The 16,342-nt window shown below is 31.8% G+C and overlaps 2 protein-coding genes across 2 annotated transcripts; one reads left to right on the top strand and one right to left on the bottom strand.

Moving 5' to 3' along the window:
• Positions 1-1,754: 1,754 nt before the first annotated feature.
• Positions 1,755-8,280, bottom strand: LOC18049446 (annexin D5). The gene is made up of 6 exons (XM_006441252.2): positions 8,131-8,280; positions 5,656-5,801; positions 5,330-5,542; positions 2,729-2,944; positions 2,565-2,654; positions 1,755-2,072 (listed from the first exon to the last, which is right to left on the bottom strand). The coding sequence occupies exons 1-6, from the start codon at positions 8,204-8,206 to the stop codon at positions 1,869-1,871; spliced, it is 945 nt and encodes a 314-aa protein (XP_006441315.1). The 5' UTR covers positions 8,207-8,280; the 3' UTR covers positions 1,755-1,868.
• Positions 8,281-10,461: 2,181 nt separating this feature from the next.
• On the top strand, positions 10,462-15,966 carry LOC18049445 (monoacylglycerol lipase). The gene is made up of 7 exons (XM_006441248.2): positions 10,462-10,835; positions 13,116-13,154; positions 13,252-13,322; positions 14,933-14,997; positions 15,107-15,196; positions 15,283-15,375; positions 15,547-15,966. The coding sequence occupies exons 1-7, from the start codon at positions 10,462-10,464 to the stop codon at positions 15,964-15,966; spliced, it is 1,152 nt and encodes a 383-aa protein (XP_006441311.2).
• Positions 15,967-16,342: the final 376 nt, after the last annotated feature.

The following is a 16,342-nucleotide window of genomic DNA, read 5'->3' as shown; positions in this document are numbered from 1 at the left end:
TAATAGATTTTGGAAGATTTATTTAAAAAAAATTATCACATTTCAAATTCAAAGGGGGATTGATAAATAATTTTAAATAAAATATGATATTTAAGTGAAATTGTTTCAAACTCTAAGGGTGGTCATAGTTATTTTACAAACTTCTCCAACACTTACATATTTGTTAACCGTTTACCATCATTTTTTATTTTTATTTTTACCTACAAATATTGTGTACCATTGATTAAATCCGCACAATTAAAAATATTATTGATGTTGTAAAAAAATTACAACATCATAGAGGAACCCTTATTTTAAAGATTATCCATATTAAAAATAAAATTTAATAAAAAAACAAAAAAAAAATTTATAACCTTAACCACCTCTCACTGCGTCAAGCCACTGCGCCACTAGCTCTTAGTCATCAATTGATCCCACCGATAAAAATCCCAAGCGACCACCGGCCAAAACCTTCATTATTTGATTAGGAAATGATAAGGTCGATGGTTACATAGGAGTTTAATGTATTTGTGAAGCAATTGTCCTCATCGTCTTCTTTCCTTATTTGATGGATTTGTTGCACCTTCTTTGTATGAATATGGATTCGTTTCAATCTAAAAATTTCAGTACATTAGGTTCATTAACAACACATATAGTGCAAGAAGGAGATTTTTATATTATTTTCTCAATAAATTATTGGGCTACGAATCGGTGTGTTGATAATGGAGATAGAAGGTGGTTAGGATTTCTCAAAATTATATATTTTTTATTTTAAAAAGTAAATAAGATTAATTAAAAAATGAATGCTGGAGAAAAATTACCTCCATTCAAGATTTTTATTATTATTTTTTAATTTCAAAGATACCCTCCAACTCAATAAGTATTTATAAATATTTTACATAAAATATTCGTTAATTATTTAAATCTCTAGTAAAATAAAAAGGTGACACGTGCCTGGAGTGGTCACCCGTGCTCAGTGGCAGTTTGGCGGTGACAACGTCACGGACATACTATTAGACTTTAAATTCTCACACACCTATGCTTTTGTGAATTAAGTAAGGTGGGAGGCTTATGCGTGGCAACAGAAACTCGCCGCCGATAACTCTAGCTAACTAGGGTGTCGTCCTGCCGCCATGCTATAGATCGAGAAGCAAGATTCTGCATCGCACATAGGCCTCCCACCCTGTTCAGTTTCCAAAATTGATCTCACCATCATGTAGATTTTAAAAAAGGGAGATCTAAGGATCTTTTCACAGTACCTTGCTCGTACGGAAATAATGACCTGAGCCTGACGTAAAGAACATGGTTTCTTTAAGGAGGGTCGATAGTGACGAGAGAGTCGCGGATCAATACTGAAATTGGAGAAGATGACGAGTTTGGAGAGAATTCATACGGCAAATTATGGAAAGGCAGAGAAGATTCAACCCAAAGAGAGAGAAGACCAGAAGTAAAGGAGACAAGCTTGAAAGTCCGAAAGTAGAGAAAAAGATCCTTAACCTAGAATCCAGAATACATTTGCAGACTAGGATATTTGTTTATTTTGGCCACTTAAACCCAAGAACAAATGTGTTAAGTTTTGTGCCCAAAGCAAACGGTTTGAGAGAGATTTAGTCATGATTCTTTAATAGAATTTGTATAGTAAACAAATACGTTAATTTGTACTTATTCATACTCACAAGGGCAAGCTTAAAGGGAGATGATAGTAGCACCGTACAGAAATAAGCACAGTTAAGCTGTACATTCTGCAATATGCAGCACGACCATAGACATTTAGGTGTACACAAGATGGCATGAACCATATCCTATACCATCATCAAGTTCAATTTGTGATCGTTTTAATTACAAGCGAGAAACAAAAACAATTATTTTTCATTAAGTCCTATAATCAGCTAATATTTGGGACCCAAAAGAGAGAGAAGAAAAGCCCTGTAATTGCCTGATGTTTCAGAGTGAACAGCATCAGTCAAGGTCTTCTTGTATTTCTTCGAGTACTCAGCTTTTATATACTGCATATCAATCTCAGTTCTAGTCACAATTACCCTTACCAGTGTAGTATCGTCCGTGCCCAGACCTTTCATTGCTTTGTGTAGTACCTGGGAAGTTGAGTCAGGTTTTTCATCATTCTACAATAGTTGGTCAAACAAATAAGCAAATGCTGGTAAGCATCACAATTTATTGAAATAAAACTCCTCTGCAATGTCTTTTCAGCACCACCATCCTATAGCATTTGGTTTAATGGAACGCATAAATGCTTCAAAATTATTATTGCCCTGTAACAGTTGTGTTATCATTTTGTTGTTGGAGCCTGAAAGTATTTAAGGTGCACACAATTTGAATATCTCCAAAATGGCTTCCAAGAGATGCTTCAATGAACTGTAAGCTTTTTACCTTTCCAACCCTGTTAAACAATCTGATTTCCACTTCACATATTATTGTAGTTCTCAATAATAGCTTCTTATGACAGCATATGTTCAAAAGTATCCCTTTCCAAACACTGGCTGAATATGTCAATTCTACCGTGCAACATGAACAAAGGTACATGTAATCACCGAACAAAAATATTTGCATATTGTAAGATCACTTACCTTCGTGAAATACTTCGCAGGATTCTCTGAGCATTTTAAAATTGTCAAAAGACCATACTCAAAATTGCCCGATGTTTCCTTCTTCACCACCTGGTAGAAAGCATCATGGATAAGCATCAAATAAAAAAATTTCTCGAGTAATAACAACTGGGGAAAAAATTCACCTTTTTAAGTGAGTTTCCATACATACTGTGATAAACAGAAGCAACATAAGCCAAATGTGCCCTGCTTCGTTCACAGAATATCCGAATGAAAGTCCTCTCATCAGTTCCTAATCTCTTCTCCCCAGCTTTGTAAAGTGCCTTGGCATCATTCTCAACCATTTGTCTGTCAACTTCCAGACCTTCATTCCAAGGGGGGCTCACATATGCCAACAAGAGCTACACCAAATATATTAAACCAAGTCATAAATGCTACTATTTATTATAGAGTAAATCTCTAATACGGAAATTCAGATTTTTCTTTTCCTTCTGACTTGTAGCCTAAGCCATTAGAGCATTCCAATAACTGAAAGCAGTCACTGACAGTACCATAGAAATAACTTATTATCTCTTCCGCGATTAACACACTAAATAAATGGATCCACATACCTTTTAATTTTCTCTTCTCATTTCAAGTAGGGCTGTAGAACCTCAGATTTGGATGAATTCGATCAGATTTCAGATTGTTTGGATTGGGGGAAACAAAAAAAAACCATCTGAATCCATCCAAACCTCAAATCTGATCTGATCCTAACCGAAATAAAACGGATCGGATGAATTTGGGTTCGGATCAGTTTGGATGAGTTCGGATTTGGATGATATTTCGAATTCAGATGGTATTTCGGACTGGGTTGCATTCGGATTAGGGGTCTTTTAGCAATTTTCATACAAAATTCATGAAATAATAATTGATTTGATATATTTTTAATTTGTTCCAATAAGTAATGCAATCTGATCCAATTGTGTTGGATTAACCCGGATCCGATCCGATTGGATGGTAAAAATTGTACCCAATCAGAAATTGGGCAATAACCGAATCCGACCCAATGCCCAACCCTAATTTCAAGTCATCCATTGACTTTATTCACTTTTCCATTATCTCTGCTCTTTTATTGTATCATCAACCCTCTCATATTCTTTGTCGATCTATGACATAACAAATTTTTTTAATTAGGTGGCTCTAAACACCTAGAAAAAGTTTATGACATGACAAGGCGAAAGATGAAGCCAGTTTGGCTCTTCTAATGGGGCCTCTTGGTGGTGGTTCTAAGTGGACAAAACTAGGCTCTCACAAGATAATAAGATTGAGACCAATGTGAAGGGCCATGTTGGATCTTGAGAAATATGTAGAAAGAGAGGCACAAATAAATATAGAAAGAGAGGCACAAATAAATAGCTGTAATTCAACTATGCTTTCAGCATTTGTTCAATGGGGCTTGTAGTATCTTCGGGAATAAGATGATTGTGTAGATGATATTAGTCTTTGGAGGTTCAAAGCAAGCACAGGCAAGAAAACTTAGATTTCAGTTGAGTTGCCGTTTCCTTTCTCTCTCTCTTTAATTCTTATTTTTTGGGTGGTGATTGTTGGTATTTAGTAAGTTGAATAAACAAAGTCAGAATCCATATAGATATTATCCAGTGTTTTTATGTTATGGTAATAAACTAACTGGAAGAATGAATGAACTTAAAGGTCAAATAATTTTCTGCACAAGGGTTTCTTGTGAGAAATAATAAAATTAAGAGAGTTGGAGAAAACAAGGCAACCAAACCAGTGAGAGAGACGTATAGGGAGTTGGAGAAAGAAATAAAGGCACAAGCAAGAGAGGAATTAAATTGTAAGTTAGGCCATTGATCACTTTATTCATGAAAGATCTCGACCAATTGAATGATTCAATAGCAGGGACTGAAGTCCAGATGTCCATGAATATAGGCTCTCCACATGTACGTTAAGTTATTTGGCAAGTAAATTGCATCCTATTTTTTGGAGTAACAGCATAGAAAAGAATAGCCCCGCAGCAATTGCCCTCTCATTTGATGACTATTTTCTAGTTTGTTATCAATTTCAAAAGCTTATCCCTAAAGGGCATGCAAGAACTAAACAATATCCCGCAACTGTTAAGAGTACCCAGGTTCAGTTTGAGTACACAGTATTTTTCTTTTCTTTTTCTTTTCTTTTTTTTTTGGATACACAATTCAGGTTTGCTAAAGAAATAAACAGTTATGAAAAACATACTTATCATTTATGGCAATCATGAATAATACAACTTTCATGCAGATCCTGGTACTAGCTAAATTACCCTATATAAAATTGCAGCTAATATTTCAAGGCATAATTGTCGGATGTTAGCACAGCATATAACATGTTTCTCAATCCTAATAGAATTGTGTTTAATAAATACGTGCCTTCTCTGCCCACCTTTGCATTTCAATAAATCAATAAATAACTAAATATATGCATTAAGTATTACCTTTCTTCAACATTTATAAACTTACTTTCAAAAGTTGCTGCTGAAGATATAAAGGTTGACTATGGATGGACCATTCACATCAATAAGAAACCCTCAAATATGTCGAATTTTCTGTGTAATCGAATTACTTCAACAATGCTAAGAGAAAATGAGAAACCAGAACATTTCTGAAAAATGAGGTGGGACCACAAGCAAAGTAAGGCAAAAAGTTTCGAAAACAAGGAAACTAATAGATATTACTCCAGATGACAAATATTTAGAGCAAAGTTAACAAACACAATATTTCAGATAGAATAAAAAGAGAAACATATTCTACCTTTTCATGATCACCAGAAGTGTGTCTCTTAATATCATCTTCAAGGTGGACGCCAAACTTTGAATGGTAATGTTGTCTAATCAACTGAATCTGGGATGGTGTGCGAGAACAAATTACTTCAGTGGCAGCTTTTAAGTTACCTGTGGTAAGTGAATTTCTCACAACTACTGCATCACGTCCTGCTGGGTCATGCATCCAGAGCAAAACTGCCATCTGATTTGTAAAAGATCAAATATAGGAAGAAAATTAATAAAGGGAATAGCCAATATTTCAAAAAAGCTAAAATAGTTTTGAAAAGATATACTGAGTGCGTATTACAGTGGTACCTCCAATTTGCCACTAAGCTCTGAAGACAAGCGTTTACAAAGGTCTTCAGAATACATAGCTCTGTAATCTTGTTGGATAAGAGCTCGTTGTGTTGCATCTCGATGGGCAAGAATGTCGATCACCACAGCAGTATCACATCCCCATCCTGAATTCACATGAAAGAGCAAACATTTGATGCAATGAAAACCATAATATTCACACAGAATGAACTCATCGGAAGAAAATCTATGGAATCGTAACTGTGTCAGCCCATCCACCTCCAGGGTGCGGTTAGATTATTTTACACAGAAAATAGAACACTATATACAACAGATGTCCAAATCACCCATTTGGTTAACAAGGGTGAAGGCAGCAATATCATAATGCCAATAGTAGAATATTCAAATAATAATTTTTAAACATTCCAAATGAAAAGAACTCCACAGATACTACTTACTTTAAAATTAGAGGAAAAGAAAAAAGACATTAAACCTGCCACTTGTCATTTAGTTTAGACTTTAAAAGAAATTTGCTTCTATACAATATAAAATCCTCTTATATAAGGAAAGCATATATAGGCCTTCTCTTAGAATTTCAATTGAAGAGAGCACCTCAAATATTACTTTCTTCGCTTATCTTGTAGAAGCATTTTCTTGATGAGCATTTTCTATATATGAGAAAGGATTCGAAAGACTAATCTTGGAAACATTTCACATCAAGGCATTACAACAACATTGTGCCGGTCTCACTACTCTTAAACATGGCTTAAAAGCCTAAACTTGTTAGATCCAGTCTCATGACAAAGTAGATTTTCATAAACTACATGACTTTAGACTACAGTATTAAAATGCTCCCACATTACATTTCGTGTGTAAACCTTGACCATATCCTTGATGCTGCAACAGAGAAAGTGAGCATGTTATAGAAGAGATGCTCATACCAACAAGAAAATTTTTTATCCTCAACAGTGTTATCCGAAAAAAGTAGTATTAATATTAATGAAAATAGTTATAATAAAACTAGTGAAAGCCTAGTGAGAAAAAGAAATAAAAACAAAACCAAAAGTCAAAAGCGTAAATCCTACCTAAATGACTATTCTTTTCTTGTTTCCCTTATTGGTGACCCACTAAAACATTGATATGATCATTTTTTTTTTCTTTTCACGTATTCAAGATTGTTATGAAACAGTAAAAGTAAGAGCAGTTTTCTAAGTCGACTAATAATAGACATGTCAGGCACAATTATCATCATTTCTCTACAATTTGTACTGCTGTATTTTATATAAATATAAATGGTGAAGTGACATAATCACTAATTGTTATTAACAACTTGCAATGCATTGCGTGCTTCTGCCATTTGACATTTTGGAAAAGCACCCAATTATGGATATTGAAGGGATCAATGTAGCAACTCAATTAATGTCGACTGTAGAATGACTCAATGGGTTTGGTCTTGATGGCTCAAACTGAGGCTTTATTAAAGAAAATAAAGAATAAACCCATGTATTGCATACAATAACATTATGCTGTTTGTTGACTATTTATATGTCATAGCCCAAAATCTACATGTTTAACATATTAATGGTTCACCCATTTCCTTTTATTTGATCAATTAGCTTACCTCACTTAAGACCTTCTATTGGCAAGTTTCTCAATCAAAAACACTTATCATTACCATCTCTTACATCAATCAAAGAAGCTTTTATCTTTTTGCCTACTTTCCGACTGTAATTCCATCCAAAATTTCTTTTACATAACACTCTTCCAAAATAAAGAATCCAACACCAAGTTCATTTAAGCATAAGATAAGATTTGTCAATAATTCCAAAAGTTCCTGAGTACTATATTTATCCATGACATAAAGTTAAATCACAGAAATAGCAGCAGTCCTGGTTATGTGACATATCGTATGCTCAAATTTCAAATCAAATTCCTTCATCCTTTTAGAACCCACACTACACCGAGATTTAAGCCTAGGTTCATTATCTTTGAGCAACTCTATGAACTCTGCCTTCCTCACATCCTTTTTTTAATTTTTTTTAGCAATAGTAATTTGTAAGATTTTCCACATGGCCAAATCTTCTTTCAAAAAAATTCAAACCACAACTCAATTTTAAGTCCTAAATCACATATCCAGATCCTCAAAATCTAAGCATACCATTTTGCTTTTCATCAAATCATAACAAAGAAGATAAGGATTATGAAAAAACAAATGGGATTGTCGATTTCAACATGCCACACATGTCCCTAATTCTCTCACTTGAATTTATACGTTCAATCCGACAAGCAAATTAGCAAATTTACAATTGATTTTATAAGTCTCTGTAATCAGTCAAGAAATTAATCCCTGAGCATTTCAGAATTTCTCTACCGAAACATGAATATACGATATAATTAACAAATTCTTTAAATAAATAATTAAAAAATTATTACAAAAGTTTCATGATTGGAAGTAAATTAAAAAAAATGAAAATTCGTAGAAAAAGAGAAGAATACCCTTAAAAGCACCGTGAAGCTTGATGGCATCATCTCGTGGAGAAGTTAGGATTGGTGGAACGATTAGGCTTGACATTTTTGTTTTCTTTTTGAATTTCAAAATATCTCTCTATCTTCATCAATATCTGCTATGGGTAGGAGTAAAGGGTTTGTTGAAATTTGATTACGTAAGCACCACAGTTGCCACGTGTCAAATGCTTTTATTAGTTTTTGACAAGTTACTAATATTTGCTTCACTTCAATATCTGGCGCGTGGAACAGAAAAGGTCAACCCCAGCGATGTAATTATGGTTTATTTACTGGTAGTAATCGGGATCCTTCAAAATCGGAACAAAGTAAAATGAGAAATGAGAAGTAAAATAATTTATTTATTTTAATTATAAAAATTATAGTTGAAATGAATTGTATTGTTATTGATGTGTTTATTTTTATTTTAAAATTAAAATAAATTTTTATAAGTTATTAAATTGATATTAGTTGATTATTATCATTAATAATAATAAGAATATTAATATGATAATAATAATAATTAACATCGTTATAATTAATCTTAATAATAAAATTACTATAATAATAATGATAATAATTACCATTATAATAATATTAATTATTGTTAATAACAATTATAATTATAATTATTTATAATCATTATATTAACAATATTAATTATTATTATTATTGTAGGCCTAATTTGAAAATCTGACCAGGCCTTCAAGAACAAATTTTTATGGCCCAAATTTAGCCTTCAACCATAATAAATGTTAATATAGCCCGATGAACTACATAGAGCCCAAAGATTCATCTAAAAAAGCAAACAAAATTTATTAAGAATACGTTTAACACACTATATTATATTATTTTAATATTAGAGAGTGTTTGGTACCCCTCATTACATGCGATTGCATTGCATTAGCAATGCAGCCCCATGTTTGGAGTACCAAATAACTGCATTAAGGTGCAATTATAAATTATAATGCAGCCATTGGGCGCATTAGGTAAAGTTAAAAATTTATTAATAAATTATAATATAAAAATAAAAAAATAATATACTATTATTGAATGATAAATTATTTATTTATTAATTTATATTAATAAATATAATGTAAAAAAAATAAAAATATTATATTAAATTAAAAACTTTATTTATTTATTATTATTATTATTATTATTATAAAGCAAAAGGAAAAGTCAAAAGCAAAAGGAAAAAAAGAAGAAGCAAAGCTAATGCATTAACTGACGGATTAGCTAAACCTAACTCACATCTTAATTCCTTACAAATTTGTTCCAAACATGAGGTTGATATTATTTTAATATGAACAGTATTTTAATATCATATAATACAATGTACCAAATATGCCCTAAGTTTCAATTGGCTGTTCTTCACACTAATCTATGGCTTTTCTACTAATTTTTTTTTAGCTTAAAAATTCCTACAAAACATAAAACACTAATAAATGTTCAAAAATTTCATGAAAAATAATTTAAATAACCGCAAAGAAAGTAATAAAAATTTATGTAAAATTAACCAGTTATCAACTGCAATCAATGAATAGAGAATTCATTAAGGTGTGCAAGAGCACATTTCCTTTAAGACCAAATTCTGCGCCTTAAATGAAGGTGCAAGAATGACAAATAAGTAGCTTAATCTTGAGAATATAATGAATTAGTCATCCACTTTTTCATTTAATTTATGTGACTCATGATTTTATTCAACTTAAATAATCGAAATCCAATACATGATTAGTTCAAATCAAACACAAGACTATTACTCTCACTTCCCTCCAATATGAACATTAATATTTTGAAATACCTACGTAATTCCAACATATTATAAAAGAATTTTTTAATCTCCTCAAAACAGGTACAAAACTTTCTCTATTCCGTTTGATGATTTTTGGGTACGGCATTTACAAATGGAAAACGGGGCTCTATTTATAGTGCTAAATCACCGCTTAATGAATTTGGCAAACATGCCTAATTTTGCTCAATATATCTTCTACTTGCGTGGCCATTTGATGAAATAACACATCGCCTTTTGCATTCCAACTCATGCATGCATGATCAGGTGTCTATCATTTAGATTACTACTTTGGCTTAATAATAAGACTCCGTGAGCCTTGGTTTATGTTGGATATGCATCATATTTTGACACTGTCTATTATTTGAACGCTAAATTTAGTAAAACCTCAATTCAGCAACTGTCATCAGTTGAAATTCTGAAAATTCTATGCCTCATTTAGTTTCTCTTGATATGTGATAATTTTCTTTTTAGAGAATTACTCTGAGAAACTCAAAAATTCTAAATTCTTCTCTTCAGAAAAAAATCAAATAATGGCAATTGAAGAAAGCCAACCTTCATTGATTCTAACATCGGGTGCAAGCGGACGTATAAATGCTCTGTTTTCTCTGAGAGCATTAAAATGTCTTATAGCAATTGTAAATGCATTGATTTTAATATTGCTGGCTCCATTTCGATTTCGAGGGCGAAAAGGTTCAAGAAGGATTGTGCCATGGAAAAGCACTATTAGTGGTTTGGAGCAGGAGGTTTTGGCAAGGAGATCATTGGCCATTAGGAGAGTTGTGCAAGACGATCATGAAAATAAGAATATTCATTGTCTCAGTCTTAGAGACTTTTCTCTTTTTGTGACACCTAGAGGTGATACCATTTTTACACAATCTTGGTCTCCAGCATCTGTCAATGTTAGGTAAGGTTTCTATTAATCTGAATTACGAAAATCTATTTATTTGTTTGTTTGTGCATTGATTTGATAGCTATTAGGGAATACTATCACAACATTTCCATGAATTGACGACATAGTTACGCGAGTCATTTTATTAGAGACACACATCATAAACTTATTTGGAAACACAGTCTCTCTTTTGAAAAATTAATTTTAATATGGTATGACTATTTTTTTTCTCTGTAAATAACAAAGTTTCCATGACTATTTTATCTAGCTTCTATTATGGGTGGTGTCCGGCTGTCTGCTGTTCCTTTTTGATGCCTTTATGATATAATAATTCTTCGTACCCGAACAATTTCCTTTCTTGGCTACTTCTTCACTACATCCCTTGCATTCTTTTATATTTGCTTCAAAATATGGTTGATCAGAATTTAATCCGATTCATTCAAACTATTTAAATTTTAAAAAAATCATATCTGTAAAAATTTAATATGTGGATTAATGGATTGGATTAAATTGAAAAATTGACAATTTGCAGTTGGTGGATTAGAATTGGATATAGTAAATTCACAAAAATCTGTGAATCTACAAAAAAAATTTACTTAATTAAAAAATAAAATTTATAAATGTGGCATTACTACTCACTTCTAAATAAAAAAATTAAAATGTAGTTATATTAATACCATTTATATCTTACCCGACAATAATATAAAACAAAAAATTAAATAAAAAAATTTAGCTTCCTTAACAGTAAAAATTCTGAAGCAAAACAAAAACCATAAGTCAAACAAAACACTTTAGCACATAACATCACAAAACTCTACCTCGCCGCACGCACAGAGTCATCATTGTTTCACCTCATCAATTGAGGTAATTAAGCTTAATTTCTTATTTTCTTTTCAAGCTTCTCAAGCTTGTCATGTATTGATATAAATAATTGAGATTTTTTCTTTTGGGTATGTTATATTTTGAAACTTTAAATATATTACTCTATCTATATTTATACAATTAATTTATTTAAATTTTATTCAATTTTGAATTTGCTTGATAGGAAAATTATTTTTATATTAGATTTGTTTATTTAATTTATTTGTAGATTGGACAAAATTAAAAAATTTTAATATGCAAACCAATCTACAAAATAGTAGATTGAATATGGATTGAGTTAAATACACATTCGATTCACAAACATATGAAGTAGATTTGAATTGAATTTAACCAATCCAAGGTTTTGATTGGATTGAAAATTTATAATTAGCAAAATTATGGAATGGATTAATGTTCAATCTGCAAAATTTGATCCGCAAATACCGCTATAAAATTAAGATGGTTGCTATATTTGTCACGTATGAATCACAATTTATTGAACCAGAGGTCTGAGATTGTATACCTAGTATTTCTTTTTCTTTTTTTCCTTAAAAAGCCAAACAATGTATTCCGTAAAATGTCAGTAAAAAATAATGAATTAATTGGTTTGGCCAATTCATTTAATAGCAGCATTTTGGAATGGGGCTCAATTGCTAAGGTCTGAGTATTTGAGACATTAGCCTCCTGAAACTTCACAAAATAATGAACTTCTTATATTCAAATGTACACATAAAACGTAAACAAATCAGCGTCTGAAACTAAAAGATATCAAATTCAAATTGTTGGCACTTCACTGTACATACAATTTGGACAAGGGGCCCTTTCAATAATTTATATTGTTAATTTTTTACAGAAATGTCGTGTTTAGTTCACTAAAAAATATTATATTAATTTTAAAAGCAACTTTTTGCGTGGTTGAATTTCTGGAGTTCTAAAATCATGAAGTCGAAATATTACTTATCAACTAAATTTATTATGTGAGTCTTATATATGACTATGAATCTTTTCTTATACTTTAATTTAAACGGTCCTAGTTTCTCATAAAAATGTATGGTTGTGACCGTACTTTTCAATGGACCATAACTTGAGTACTGGATTGTCCGCTGACTGATTAAATAAAACAAACTTCATGAAGACATCATTTGTTATAGGTTCATAAAATTCTTGCTTTCATTGGACCGATATATGATAATTATCACAATCATGTTATACCACTTTAAGGCAACACATAACGACTCCTACTTTTATGTTACCTATTTCTTCGCAATTGGTTAAGCAAATGAATCTGTTGTAAAAAGCATTTTTCAATTTTGTTACTCCTTTCATTTCATTTTTCTTTTTTTTTCTTCTTGTGTGCTCAACTTCACAATATTTTCATCTTTCCTATATAGAGAGTTAACGTTATCTTAATTCATTCTCAATCTTATTACGCAGGGGAGTAGTGGTTCTATTGCATGGCTTGAACGAACACAGGTTCGTTATTTGTGCAAGTGCATATTTTATATTAATTTGATTCTGTACGGCTCAATCTTTTATTAATGATGATTTTCCGATTTATTTTCTACAAAAGCGGCCGGTATAATTATTTTGCCAAGCAGCTAAATGCTAATGGATTCAAGGTTTTTGGTATGGATTGGATTGGTAAGTTTGAAGCTTGTTGGCACCCTTAACATTCTCAAAATTTTCTTTTCTGTCTATAATGACTACTTATTTTACAACTCCTTTTTTTAAATTTAATATAAATAAACAAACATAAAATTAGAGAAGAGATACTTTTTTCTCATCACCTTTGAACATAAAAAATATTGTAAATTATTTCCGGAAAGTACTATGTATTATGCTTATGATGTATAATTCTGTAATTATTGCAATTTCTCTATTTTTTTTTAAAGGAAATAACAACCCTTAAAGGAATCCTATTACTGAAATTAAAGGGAATAATTTAGGTTTATTAACTATCAGTCACATGCTATTCTAGTAAAAATGAGTAAATTTTAAATGTAATTGGGCCTGGTGCTGCTGTTGTAATGATATGAAAATTCGTTGTTACTTCTCTTTCGCAAAGGATAATGAGTTGTCAGTCAATTTTAAAGGATGAAGATCATAATATTTCTGTAGGTTTGTGGAATAGTAAATATTCTAGGAGTGAGTAGGAACTCAGCAAAAACTTTTATTTTCTTTTTCTGCAGCACACAGGATAGGTTTAACCTTTTAATAACACATATGGTACTCGTTCTATTCAATCTGTCCACACATATATATAGCTAACTTTCATCTACTTATCCTTCAGAGGAAAAAAAATTGCATTTTTTAATATTCTAGTCTAGATCTAAGACTACGCTCCTCCTCTTCAACGATGCATCTATATTTGGATGTTGCAGGGATTGAGTAAATCAATTGGCATCCCATTGGTGCGAAAAAGTAAAATCTGAAGCTTCTTATTTGTGTTTTTGCGTCTGAACTTTTACTTCTAAAGTTGGCAAGGACATTAAGGGAGGAGGTTGCATTTGGAAGACGAGCTAAGCCTTTAGGAACTACGTTCATTTTATTTGTTTCACAGGGAAAAATTTTATGCTAGAAAGGCTCTTTTTTTTTTTTTTAATTTTAATTTGTTTATTTCTGATTGATGGATACCAGAAAAAATCAGTATATGATTTTTCTTACCCAAAATTTTAGTGGATTCTAATAACATGCTTATGTAAATTTGCTTCTCACTTCGTCCTCTTGTGCATTTATTTTAAAGTGACCTTGGTTATAAATTAAATGAAATACATTTGCGGATGTATAGTTTCATCTGTTGTTGGGTATGTAGTTTGTGCTTTTAGTTTCTTAAGATTTTGATTTTCTCTTGATTGTCACGGGAAAGTGAAATGTGCCCCGTTTCCAAACATTGGACTTGATCTCATGTTGCACAAGCAGAACTTTTGCTGATCTTGTAATCTTGTTTACGGGCTATTAATTTCTAGAGTTCTCCGTAAAACTTTTATTTAGTTAACATAAAAATTTAATTAATCTTCTGTCTTCGTTCTCTTTCTGATAATAATGAATCGTGATAATGTTCTCTGGAATAACTTCTTTCGGGATTCTACTATCTTTGGTTTTATTAATCTTTTACTATTATTATTGTTTTTGTCACTTGCTAACTAGCTGCTCTGAGTTTGAACCTCTGGGTTATGTATCATCCTATTTTGTGATTCAAGTTTTCATCTAAATCATTTGTTCAGGCTCACATGAGCTTTTGTTTCTATTAGGACATGGTGGAAGTGATGGACTCCATGCATATGTTCATTCTCTTGATGCTGCTGTCAAGGACATGGTATGTCCAAAGATTCGAAATAAGATGCTGATGATCATAAATAATAATTAATACATTTAAAATAAATCTCAGATTCAATTAAATATTGATTTCTTTAATTTATATCCAGAAATTATTTGTTGAAAAGGTTTTAGCTGACAATCCTGGCCTTCCATGCTTTTGCTTTGGGCACTCGACGGGTGCAGCCATTGTACTTAAGGTTTTTGTTTCTTACAATACTCTTAATGAGATGATAATTTTGTTGAGGAGGAAAGCTTATTAACTTGGGTTGTTAATAAATCGCAGGCGGTGCTTGATCCAAAGTTTGAGGCCAATGTTGCTGGTGTAGTGCTAACTTCGCCAGCAGTTGGAGTTGAGCCATCCCATCCAATTTTTGTGGTACATATACATACGTACATACATACATACATATATATACATATATATATATATATATATATATATATATATATATTGATAGAGATATATGATGAATCAAATTATTCAATTTGTTTATGTATAGTTATCTATTCTCGAGATAATGTTGTAATTTGCGTTGTGTCATTGTAGGTACTTGCTCCGATTGTGTCGTTTTTATTGCCAAGATACCAAATCAGTGCAGCAAATAAGAATGGAATGCCGGTGTCACGTGACCCAGAGGCACTAGTGGCTAAATATACTGACCCACTTGTGTATACTGGATCCATCAGGGTAAGAACCGGTTATGAGATCCTTCGAATCACAACCTACTTGCAACGAAATCTCAACAGATTAAAAGTTCCTTTTCTACTTCTCCATGGCACTGCTGATACTGTAACTGATCCAGAAGCTTCTAAAAAGCTACACAAATATGCCTCTTCAGCTGATAAAACCATGAAATTGTACCGAGGATTCTTACATGATCTCCTTTCCGAACCAGAAAGTGATGATATCGTGAAAGATATAATTGACTGGTTAAGTTGTAGGGTACATGGTCAGGTAGTCCAATGATCGATATACAGAATGATTTGACGATCTCAAATCCCACTGTTCATGGAAAAATTAAACAAGTGTGTCTGGATGAAATTCATAAGTCTTTGTTGAAAATTCTTGACTTCAATACTCTCAAGGTTAAAGAATTTCTTAAATATTTTTAAAGACTATATTTTTCTTGTTTATTGCAAACCTTTAACAGGGGTTTAAAAAAAGAATTAGACTGAGCTTGGTGTATTTTATTTCATACTTTCTTTAGAATTAACTCCTACCGGAATAACAGAAACAGTAGGTAGTTCTTAACTTCTTGCTTTAGTTCAGCTAAGACTTCTATTAAAATGTTTATTCTAAATTCATTCCCTCACTATAAATAAACTGAAATTTGGATGGATGA

This window comes from Citrus clementina, unplaced genomic scaffold, assembly GCF_000493195.1.
Source record: "Citrus clementina cultivar Clemenules unplaced genomic scaffold, Citrus_clementina_v1.0 scaffold_3, whole genome shotgun sequence".
In the NCBI taxonomy this organism is placed as follows: domain Eukaryota; kingdom Viridiplantae; phylum Streptophyta; class Magnoliopsida; order Sapindales; family Rutaceae; genus Citrus; species Citrus x clementina.
Note: the sequence above shows the minus strand (reverse complement) of the source record. Positions and strands in the feature narration are given on the sequence as shown.